The 12,403-nt window shown below is 38.3% G+C and overlaps 1 protein-coding gene across 2 annotated transcripts in view; it reads right to left on the minus strand.

Annotated features, from left to right (window-relative positions):
• Nucleotides 1–12,403, minus strand: part of cpne9 (copine family member IX) — a 109,705-nt gene that overhangs the window by 16,208 nt on the left and 81,094 nt on the right. For both annotated transcript variants that reach the window (XM_040013709.1, XM_040013708.1), the window contains exons 12-18: nucleotides 10,752–10,805; nucleotides 10,462–10,523; nucleotides 9,984–10,030; nucleotides 6,263–6,444; nucleotides 4,148–4,275; nucleotides 1,021–1,123; nucleotides 388–445 (exon numbers count right to left, since the gene is read on the minus strand). In XM_040013709.1, coding sequence (XP_039869643.1) covers nucleotides 388–445; nucleotides 1,021–1,123; nucleotides 4,148–4,275; nucleotides 6,263–6,444; nucleotides 9,984–10,030; nucleotides 10,462–10,523; nucleotides 10,752–10,805 — 634 coding nt within the window. The remainder of the gene's footprint in view (nucleotides 1–387; nucleotides 446–1,020; nucleotides 1,124–4,147; nucleotides 4,276–6,262; nucleotides 6,445–9,983; nucleotides 10,031–10,461; nucleotides 10,524–10,751; nucleotides 10,806–12,403) is intronic.

The following is a 12,403-nucleotide window of genomic DNA, read 5'->3' on the forward strand; positions in this document are numbered from 1 at the left end:
AGGTGAGGAGCAAAGAGACAGGTTGATACAGATTTCAGTCACAGGCTTATAACTGGTTGGGTTTTGCTTCTTTTTTCAGGCATCTTATAGTAAAGACAGACAGGAACTGTTGAGGAAGAGGAGAGGGGGAACGACATGAAGCAAATTGCCAGGGCTCAGCTGCTGAGGGGCTGGTCATCTGTCACATAATGAGTCAGCATTCATCCACCTCTATGAGGCAAAAAAACTTCTTTGCAATTTTTATGGGCAAATTGAAAATGTGCATAAAAACATGGATGGAAAATCATCTACTGTGACATGGAAACAGGCAGGACAGGCCTTTTTTTCCACCTTCACATTTAGCCATAAAATAAATAACAGACCCTGTTAGTATACCCAAACACTTACCATCAAACTCAGCCGGCCCAACACCTACGATGATAATGGAAAGAGGGAGTGATGCCGCCTGTTCAGACAAAAGGAAAGATGATCCACATTAACTCATTCGATTTTTAAAGCCACGGGTGAGAAGCAGGAAATTAAATGTTGATTCACACTTGTTAAACGTTTTATCTTGTTTTGGGCGAGGCTATTAACCTGATGCAGCAGCCTACATTTTGTGATTTAAAGTAATGACCTGAGAAATTTACTTTGCACTGCGTGATGGGTAATTAGGATGAAGACAATAACAGAGAGCTTGCTTTTAATGCTCTACACTGTGTGCTTTGAGAAAGCTCAGAACCCAACCAAACACTGCTTAAAAATTAATTTGATGGGTTACTGAAATTACTGACCTCTTCAAACACTAAGTCAATAAAGATGAAAAAAACTCCCCTCTGTTCAAGAAAAGCTTCACTTAGAGGCTCTTACCAAAGAATGCTAATCGTTTTTATCCAAACAATGTAAAAACATTATCCTCACCCCACACGCAGGAGAGTCAGTGGGGTCACAGAGGGCTGTTATTCATCAGTACGCCTGCAGCTTTAATTTTTAACACATGCATGCAAGGGAGTTGTATACATGTGGTGTTTGTTTACTCACATTGACCACAGCCTCTTTGGTCTGGACCATGTCAGATATCACTCCATCTGTGATCATCAACAGGACAAAGTACTGAGAGCCATCTGTAATCTCTGCTGCACAGCTGGGGAATGTGCATAGACAGACACACGGACACCCACGCACACACATAGACACACACATAGAAATACACAGGTTAAAGCTAATAATCTGTGCAAAGAAAACATAGGAAGGCCTGTCTGTTTTCGGGGCAATGAGCTGCAGATGAAACTGATTCAAGCTTTGTCAAAAAACACAAAACGAAATTTATTGAGAGCTTATATAGAATTGTTAATGCTCCTGTAGAACATTAATAAATAATAATCAAATAGTCAAATGCAAAAACAGACAATTATAAAGTATCAGAGTGAAAGTGATCGTTCTGTCATAAAACGTGTCATCCATTCTTTAAATTACTGCCATGTTGACTATTGCTGTTGGATACATGCTTGCCTTAGTCCCATAGGAAACTGCAGTTTCAAAATATAAATGCAAAATATAAATTATTTTGAATTGAAATCATGAATTACACTAAACTTGAAAATGTCAGCTTCAGAAATTTCTTTTTACACATTTTGAACTGATAATAGATTTGAAAATTTCAAACAGCTTGCCTGGACACAAAGACCACTTAAATGGCCCGTTTTCTACTTTCTGTTGTAGATGGTAAATGAACTGGTTTGGACTGATTTAGCACTTTTCTATCTGAGCACTCAAAGCGCTTTACACAACTTGTATATTCACCCATTCTAAGCTGTTTCTAACTGCTTCCTATCTAACATCCTCTTTCCTCACACATTCATACTCCGATGGATGCAATGGAGAGAAACATGGGGGTCCTTTCCCAGGGATACTTTCCATAAAGACTGGAGCACACTGTGATCGAACCATCAACCTTCCAGTTAGTAGCTGACCTGCTCTACCAGCTGAGAAACAGAAAAAAGATTAATTTATATTATCCTGAGCCTCAATTCATCCTCTGTGTGAAATAAGGCATTTTAGCTCCTATTTTAATCTCTACTTTATTTATGTTAAAGTAGATGCTAATGTGGGACTAGGCTCTGTAGCGCTTACAAAGGGATACACTAATAAATGACTTTTTTTAATAACAAAAAAATAAATAAATGCTAAAGTTTTGCCTAATATGACCGATGTTTATGGTGGATAATGTTAGCAAAATATGCTTGACAATGACTACTATTTCTCTTACACAATCCTGCCTTGCTATAACGCAATACAGACTTAAACTATATATAGTTACTGCAACAAAAAGTGGACTTCATATCTTTCACCCAGCATAGCGACCCATCCACTCACACCCTGAGCCAGAAACCTTTTAATAATAACAAACACCCCAAAGATAAAATCCTGCAACCGCGCTTCTCATTTTTCCACTGCTCTTCATTCCCTGTCCATCATGGGGAATGATAAGAAAACAAGAGTATGTACTCACATCGCTAAAGATCAACTTTAACTCGATATGAAGCCAAATGAGTTTCAAACTGGATGTGTCTGCGTGTGTTTTTTACCTGCTGCTTGTGAATTTACTGTCAGAGGGAAGAATCTGTCACCACTGACTTCCCTGTTTTGTGTTGATGAAAACAGTATAAATCTGTGTCAGTCGGTGTTTCTGTGCTTTTGTGTGTAATTGTGTGTGGGTGTGGTGTTAATAAATGGGATTGTAGCATACTGCTAGGATGATTTTGTGAGTATGTGAGTTTTTTATTTATATTCTCTTAGCACCACTTTAATGCCTTCTGCTGCTTGGCAGGTGGCGTTCCAACACAGGGTGGGATATATAAATGACAACTGATCATTCAGTGCACGTAAGTTTTAACGTCCAACATTCTGTTCTGCTCGAACAACCAGAGCAAAAACATGCAATTTACTGTGGCAGCAAAATCTTTTTCTTTCCCGTTTTTTTGTAACACATCTAGGAACCACTTCAGAAATAACGATGCAGGATATATATAATGGCTATTTGCACAAAGAATCTTAACCTTGAAATTCTGAAATACTAAAAAAAAAAGATTTAAACATTTCCTGTGTCTCCAGTGCTTTTACTTTTTGAATGTGTTTAAGTGTCAAAGTCATAAAAAATATCGATACAAAGTGACAATATGTTTTTTTTGTCATTTGTTTAGTCTTTGACTCTGCTGTTATTGCCTTCATCAGATTTCAGATAACACCAGGATGATGCACAAACATCAGATTGATCAGTACTGGTACTTACTGAGAACATCAGAATATCAGATTTTCTTAATTCTCCTGCTCATTTCAACTTTATAAAATGCCATGCTGCGCAAATTATACATACGATGAACCAAATAGGTGTCCATAGAGCTACAAAGCCCAGGAGCCTAGACTTACTGTTTTTTGCAACTTAATATAAGAGATTATAAAGAGTTTTTTAATTATTATATATCCCTGTATAAAAAAATGATATTTAACTCCTCATCACAGCTGTCTCCTGTCTAAACTTCTGACCTCCAAACTTTCACAAACAGCATTGCACATATATATATAATCTTAATGCTACTCAAATTCATAGCTTTCTCCAGGATTTACAGTCTGTGCACAGTATAGGTTACAAGAAAGGTAAGTGTATGTGTAAACTATGTTTATCTCTGTGTTAGCTGGAAGTTTAATTTTTACTGTTAAAAAAATTGATCAACCACTTTTCATTTTTTAACACAGACAATCCACAATTTTCATAGAGTAGCCGAGCTTCTGAAATTGGCAAACTGACAATTTTGGATTATACAATTTTGTCTAGAAATAATTTATAAGAGAAGCTTGGAAAATATTGGATGGTAAATGAAATGAAAGGACTTCTCTGGATTTAACATAGCTGCTTACACCTGAAGTTTTTTTTTTGCAGTGGTCTCAACAAAAACTCAATATTTTAAATATTCTTTAAAATATTATTTTCTGGTGCCACAGAATGATTAGCTGATGGGAGGCTGTAACCTTATATCAGTAATATAAGGCAGTCACAAAGCCTATAAATGATCAGCACACAATTATTAAAAACTAATTTGATGTAACTACGTACACCTACTACTTAAAAATATAATATTTTACCGCATACATCCATCTTCAAACTTACTTTGCTACTTTGTTGATAACAGGTGCAAAGTTAGTAGGTCCATACAGCTGCACCGCCCTCAGGCTCTGAAAATAAGTCTCCAGGACTCCCTCGATGCCCACACAGTTTGGATTATCATTGTCACCATTCTGCAACAAACAGCAGACATTGCCCTTATGAAGTATGCAGTGCACATATAGTGTATATTAAATATTATACACAGGCTGGATATGCTGCTGTCAGCTTTGATAAAATCAAATCTCTCTACATTTAACTGATTATAATCTGATTAGATTCATCACTGGGTGATCACTGGGTGATGAATCTCATTTAAAAAGAGAGTACACAGATTTACAACCTGAGTCAGTTTCACTCTTTAAACTAAAAAACTGGCTACTTTCTCACATAGCTGCCCAGCTCCGGCACAAACAGCAAGTATCCAGTTTTAAAGGTTTCAAAAACACATACAAATGTTAGGAAATGCACTTTCTTCCTCTGTCCTTGAAGCATTCATCAACATGAAACATGAGCACAGATAGATATTTTCTATTCAAAGTTTCCACATCATGTCACATTTTTAAAGAAACCAGAAGGACAAAAGAAACTTTTTTTTTTTTTTACTACCTGCAAGTCATGACCAGATTTGATGCCTGAGACTTGTGAAACTGGAGTCATGGCACTGCGTGTTATATTCTGCACATTCACCCTTTTTATCAGTGATGGGATATTTTAGCTAACACTGGAGATGAGTTACATGTTATGTGGACATCAAAATACTACTCCTTTGTCACTACTACTTCACAACACTAACTTTAATCACCCTGAAACCAACAGCAGATGGACCAGTGTTAATAAAGAGCTAGCAAATGTTAGCTAATCCGCTCTCATCATTTTTTGTAAATGTTTAAATGCTAACTACTTTCTTGTCCTTTTCCTTCCAAACAGTAATATTACACAGGAACATTCCAACCAGTAACATAGTAAATAATACATACAACAATCTGCACTTTTCTCCCATCCTGGCATATATGTAAACATCACCAGCGTGCTGCTGTTTCAGTGGTTACAAGGTCCAAGAACTTCAGTTGTTCTTTTAGCTTTTTGACATATGATGTATATCTGTATATCTCAGATTCTGTAAAGTTATTTATTTCATATTCTGTATAGTTTTTCATATTTATATCCTGTTCATAGCCTGTACATACTTATAGTTATAGAATATTCACAACATACTTCATACCGTGTACATTATAACATACCATAATAGACCCATTTCTGTAATATACTCACATATCTATATTATTGCTAATATATATTGTAATATATCTATATCACTAAAGCACTTCTGGATGGATGCAAACTGCATTTCGTTGCCCTGTACCTGTGCATGTGCAATGACAATAAAGTTGAATTCTATTCTATTCTATTCTATTCTATATGATCCAAAAATGCATGGTTGGAAACAGATGGGAAACTGTCAGGTCTATGTTCCCGTTATTAACCAGTTTTAACCAGCGTGACGAAAGGCATATGGATAAAAATGCCAAATGTTAAATCACTTTGATCAGCCAGATTCCCCTTGCCAACTTTTTATATGCGGTGATTGCATTCACTGCAGTGTCTTTGGGGGAAAAAAACATTTTTTAATGGAAAGGACTGTTGCCCTTGTGGACTTCAAACTGAAAGAGCTAAAACACTCTGGATCATAAGAAGTGAGATCAGTTAAATGCAAAAAACATTGTTACAGAAAGAAAACAATAGAACCAAAGAAAAATGAATGCATTTTTTTTAAGTAGTAGTTATTTCTAAGAAGTTTTCCTATTTTTTAAAAAAAATCCTGCAGTTGTCCTGTCTGTTGAAGCACTTCTGTAAGACCGCAGCAATCAATACTTTCACAGCACAGGTAGGTACTTCAGCTTCATAGCCACTGATTTTTTATTGGTTTGTCCCGCCGGGAGGGAGCCGGGAGGAAGTGGAGCGGATCCTGAGAGATTCCTGCTGGCAGGCAGATGAGCCAACTTCTCAACTTGTACAAACAGCTGGTGTCACGGCCGCATCTTCTAGTCCAGCACACCCTGCCACAGATGAACTGTGCATATTTGCCTTCTACATTTAAACCGTGCGTGTGTTTCTTACCAGCGGGAACGCGTGGGAGATTTTGCCATCGGGGGGCAGCTTAGCACCGAAGCCATAGGCAGGAAAGAGCTTATCGCTGTCGTAGTCCTGGATAATTTCTCCCACTGCTTTCAGTGCCATGGCATATGCATTCATTTGGTACGGACTCATATAATGGAGGGAGGTGGGCTGGGATGGGTTACCTTAGAAAAGGAAACACACATGCACACACAGCACAATGTGAAGTGAACAGTGCCTCCTTCTCTCTGGTTTGTTTTCATCTGTAAAATACAAGCAACACTAAATCACCAGTGGAAAACTATGAGATGATCAATGCCAAGAAAATACCATATGTTTCATCTCCTTCTTTCAGGTTTTCCCGATGCAGCAAACAGAGACAGGCTATGGCTGTGATGAATTATGTAAAGACTTGTGGGTGTACCAGTAAAATCTGATAGTTGCAGGGAAAGAAGACACTTTTTATCTCTGGAAAATCAAAGACTCACGGAAACAGGATTTTGTATGGGGAATTAAGGAGTTTATGCAATCATGCTAAATGTCTTAAGAAATTGCATTGGTATTGCTAGCGCTGTAATTATTGCACACATATAAAGATCGCAGAATGTGACTAAAAGACAGCTCTCTCTTTGCCCCCTTGGGATAAGGTGGTTTGGACTCTCTTCCATTCTAAAAAGAGTGCCCTGCTTTTAAAGGGGATGAAGGGGAGGGGTATGGGGGGGTGATTTGATTATCCACGACAGATGCCTGCTCCCCACACACCCACTGATAATGTATTCCCCCTAATCCCATCAAGCTCCCAACTGCGCTGCAGGTGCACCTCTGGCCATGAAAATACCAGACACATTCACCATTCCCTGTGCACGTTGCACGGTTGACTGCACGTTCCATCATGTGAAAATAAGAGCCTTAATGTAACAATCTATCCAGCACCCACCATCAAGAAGTTGAGTATACCTGCCAATGAAAGGTGAAGGGTCAAATTATATTAGGGACGGGAAAAGAAATACCTTTGCTGTGTCTAACAGCAGAAAGCACAGTTTCAGACAGAGGAGACTGCAGTTAGGAGAAAACACGAGGTGATATAACTGAATAGCATGCTAATTAAGTAGCATAAAGGCACATTTCTCATATATCATTTCCCCAGCAAGAGCCAATCAAGCTTCGTGCTGAATCCAGACTTCTGTTAAATACAGCTGATTTGCACATTTACCACCACTTCCAGCTTAATGCTTTTAAACTAAACTGTTTTAAGCTTGTACAGTTTTGTCAAGAGCACCTGGAGTAGAATATATTTTTGATTGAAGCATGGGAATCTCCACAATGCTCACACCAAAAGAACAGACAGTGTAAAAATGCTTTTTAACATCGTCACAAATAAATCCACGTATGTCTGTTTGTCTGTTCTTCTCATCTTTTTACCTGTCCATCTGATCTACCTCAAACTTGGCAGCTCAATTGCGAGGGACTACATAGTTTGATTAAAAGTACCGTAATAGTGAGTCTTCGGAAGGTTACTTTTATAATGTATTCCACTACAGATTACAGAATACATGCCCCAAAATGTATTTTGTAACATATTCCGTTACGTTACTCAATGACAGTAACATATTCTGAATACTTTGGATTACTTAATATGTTATCAAGCTTTTTATAACTACATGAATGTACTATTGCTGTGTGATTTATTACTATTACTGACGGTTACTCGCCATACCAATACCAACTAGATTTTTAACTCTTAATATAATATTAATATTAATATTAATATAATATTAATATAATCTTAACATAAATGAGTAACAGTAGGTATATAAAACAGGTCCGCGGCTGTGAACCGTAGTAAAGGGACCCCTGGCGGGTTCCGTGTCGGCTTGTAGCCGAAAACTAGCTTTACTTTGTTGTCTGGGTCAACTTTGCTAGCGAGAGACAGAGAGAGGCATTGAAAGGCTGCTCCAACTGAACTTATTGTTTTGGAGGAAAACACGAACACAGTGTACAGTCGAGTCTTAATAGCTTACTTACAACTGGACTATACTGCCCACGAGGCTAAATTCTTTAGGGCTATGCCTGTAACACTCTGCTTATTGCCTTCATATTAAATCATTTTTTGAACAATAATTAAAAAAAATATTTTGTCACCTCATTATGCGGGCCGCAAGTAGAGGTGACATGGGCCGCAAGGTTGAGCATTAAAGCCTCTTAATGTATGTTTTGTTTGGGTTTCCACCGGCGTGGAATTACCAAAAAAAGAGAGAGGACAGCCTAACATATGAAACAGGAAAAGACCGCCGTGTAATCCCTGTATTTCAAGAAAGTAACTGTATTCTGAGTACCACCTTTTTAAACGGCAACTGTAACGGAATACAGTTACTCATATTTTGTATTTTAAACACGTAACAGCGGTACACGTATTCTGTTACTCCCCAACACTGGTAATAGTTTTATATTTTGATAACATGAGCCCCTATAGGACAGCACTTAATGACAGTGGGAAGAAAGACCTCTGTCAGAAGACTTATGGAGGGTTAGCCATCTGCCACAAGTGATGGGGAGGAAGGGAAAGAGAAGCATAAAGAGCACAAACAGAACAAAAACAAGTTTAAGACATGCAAAGGTAATATATATAAGTGTATGGGGAGTGAATGGAGGGGGAATGGATGCTTACTGGATTGTGGGAAGCCTCCATTCAGCTTTAGCCTGTAGCAGCAGGACCATCATTAAGGGATGGTTAACGGTCACCTGATCCAGCCCTCACTATAAACTTGATTAACAAGTACAGTTTAAAGCCTTATTGCTGTCTCCTAAACCCAAACTGGAAGCTGTTTCCACTCGACTTCTGGAAACTCCAGGAATCGCAAGTCTGTACTCAGAGAGTGCGCGTTGTCCCACCTAGAGTACCAAATGCTTTCTTAGCATCTGTTTAAGACAGGATGCTTCTCATTTTGACGATATTGTGCAGATAAAAGAAGGCAGTCATAGTTCTTTGTTAAATATGGAAGTTAAAGGACATGTCCTAGCCAAAACGGACTCCAAGGTTCCTGGGAGTAGTGCTGGAGGTGAAGGTAATACCATACAATATAAGTAAGTTCATATTATTATTAAAAAACAATAATAATGCTATTATGCAGTAATATTTGCAGTTAGGAAGCTAAATCGAGTGGGTGATTAGATTTGGTTAATGTAAGGAATCGAATCCAGTAGAAACAGCTGACCTGCGCCAAACTACAGATTAGCAGCACATCATAACCAAAGCAAAACAGACTGTAGTCACAACATACTGTGAAGTATTGCTTTGCAAATGCTCACAGGAGCTTTTTAGCATACCAACAAGGGCAAAACCAAAATATTAAGAATAGGTTCATACCATGTACCCTACATTAGTTTTTCTTGCTAGCATGCTAATAGGTGCTATTTAATAGGTGTAAGTGCAGAGGAGTATTTTCCTGGGAAAACCAAAGAATGGCACAAACTTTTTTCACCTCCTGAAGGTGCTGAGATGTCAAAGGTCAAGTCAAGCTCTTGCTGTTAGTTCACAACAATCTACCTAGTGAGACATTTGATTTAGAACCAACTGTCAGCCTCACTGTAGAAGAAACACGGGATCATAACACAAAAACAGCTTCTAAAATCAACATTGTATTTTAATTTTTTGGAAGGTCAAAAAAAAGTAATATGTGCACACATCACAATAAAGCAAAATGGTTGTGAGGCAGTGACTTACCATTAGACGCGGTGAAGTCTATCGCCACAGTGAAATTGAGTTGTGTTCTGTGGTAAATAAAATAAAAAGAAACATGAAAGAGTAACACGCACTTTAGCCCACTTGACAAACACTATAAACCCTTCGAACACACAACTCTACCAACACGACGAGCTGTAACTCGGTCTCGGCAACGAGCTAATTAGAATGGAAGGACAATATTCCCTTCACCATCTTGAAGCGCTAATTAGATAAAACAAATAGAGCTGCTAATTAAAAGTGAATGAACTGAATAAATTAGTTATTTACAAATAAGATTTACAAACACCGACTTCCTCAAAGCTTCACCCTTTCAAAGCCAATATGAGCTCAGTGTGGTGCTCAGCATGATGCTTTTGGGAAACGTAATCTTGAGAGATACTCGCACAAAGACACAAACCCTCAAAATGGTGGCTGTTGACACTCACTGTGAGCGCGGGCTAATTATTATTCTACTCACCCTCCTCGGATGAAATCCACAAAGGTATACTCAGACTCCACTTTGAAGGACAGCAGTGTTACCTGGCAAACACACACATACCAAAACACATACAGAGCGATAAACAGAACAGGACGGTGGGAGAGGGACCAGGGCCAGGCAAAAAAAACTAAACAGGTGGCCAGCCAGTGAAAAGAAGCAGATGTAAGAGGTGATGATACCTATACTATACTATATGATTCTATAAGACATCAGTAAATAGCAATACAGAGGAAATGACAGGCAGTTATGGGTGACGTGGGTGCACTCACAGTTCCAGAATTGATGTATTTCTTTTTTTTGCCTTTCTTCTTGGGATTTAAAACCTGCCCGTGACAGAAAGAGCACATTAGTGATGATGAGTGCCTCCATAAAACCACCTTATAGCTTAAAATGAAGTGCAAAAATGAACATGAATAATTCAGCAGATTGCTGATAATGGTGGCAGCCTACAAATCGATCTGATGTGTGTATAGAGAATTGAGAGAACATCCGTGTGCACGTCCGTCACTATAAAGCTCATCAAAGAACTTTCTGGTTTTTTCTCTCCTTCAGACCACATGGTTTTCCAGTAATTATGTTGCAACATTACTATTAATTTGTTTGGCTGGAACAAAGTACATCTTTACTGAGGAGATTTGAATAAGCTGGGGGCAATAATAGATTTGTCAGTTCAGTGTGCGCTTGTAGATTTTTCCAGCAAAATAATGCAACACATTTATTGGTTTCTATTTTATTTGTGAGTGTGTGCGTGTGTGTGTGTGTGTGTGTGTGTGTGTAATGACTGATATTATTTATTTCATGGCGTATACTGATGTAATGTTAACAGTGCATCCCATGGCTGATTAAAATCTGCTTGTCTGGACTTCATCACCTTTGACAGGAGCCACAGAGTCTCCACTGTGTTTTACAGTCAGCTACAGACACTCAGTGCTGTATATCTCTGCTGACCTCTTTCATGAATATTCACAACAACTTGAAGTGAAACTTTTAAATTTGGATGGTGTTACCACTGATTTTCAGCCCAGTTCTTGTGTAACTTGGCATACCTCAGCCCTTTCTCCCTTTTTCCCTTTCTTAGTTTCCTGGCATCCATCCTTCCACTGAGACCATTTCTGATGAGGATTTGGTGAAGAGAAGACGGATCTATGACGTGCCAGATGTATCTCTTAAATCTTTGCTGGATTTTTTTCCTGTTTCTTAAGGACATGACTTTGTGATGCAGATATATTTTTTAGGTATGTCACTTCTTCTTTTGTCCAGCTTCCTCAACATTTTTAAGGACACACTGCACACCATGTCGAGGTATACCACAAATAGCATATCAGCCAATTTTTCACTAACAGCTCATTGTGAATCACCTTGTTGGCGCAAAAATACTATGTGTCAGGCTGTGCAATAGGGGAGTTTGTAGTGTAGTGCACTTGCTTCTATCATGAAGACTCAAATGGCACTAAATACTAGGAATGACCCAGGTGCATTTTTTGTGCTTGAATGATTCATAGGTCAGTGTTAAGTAGCTTAACAAACAAACAAAAAACTTTCTCTGAAAATAGTCAGGCAGGATTAAAGGATTAAAGGACTGGACTAAAAATGAGTGAAAAAGCTTCCAATGGACCACCAAGATGGTTCAGTTTGTTGAGAAAGGGACTCATATGTTAAAGGGCTAATATAAGGGCCCTGGTTTGATTCTACCTCAGGCAACTACCTGTATCATTGTGTGACAATCATATTATATTATAAATACCAATTCTTTTGTGTTTCAAATGCATTGTGGCCCTTGCAAATGTGATGATACATTCTCTGTGCGTTTATTCCCCGCAGAACCTTTGCTCAATAGCATAAAACTATAAGGAAGTCTAGCTCCTACAGTAATCTAGAAGTCTAGAAACAAAACACAGTTGTGCAGTAGTACGTGTCCCTG

This window comes from Simochromis diagramma, unplaced genomic scaffold (assembly GCF_900408965.1).
Source record: "Simochromis diagramma unplaced genomic scaffold, fSimDia1.1 OVJJ01000705.1, whole genome shotgun sequence".
Taxonomy (NCBI): domain Eukaryota; kingdom Metazoa; phylum Chordata; class Actinopteri; order Cichliformes; family Cichlidae; genus Simochromis; species Simochromis diagramma.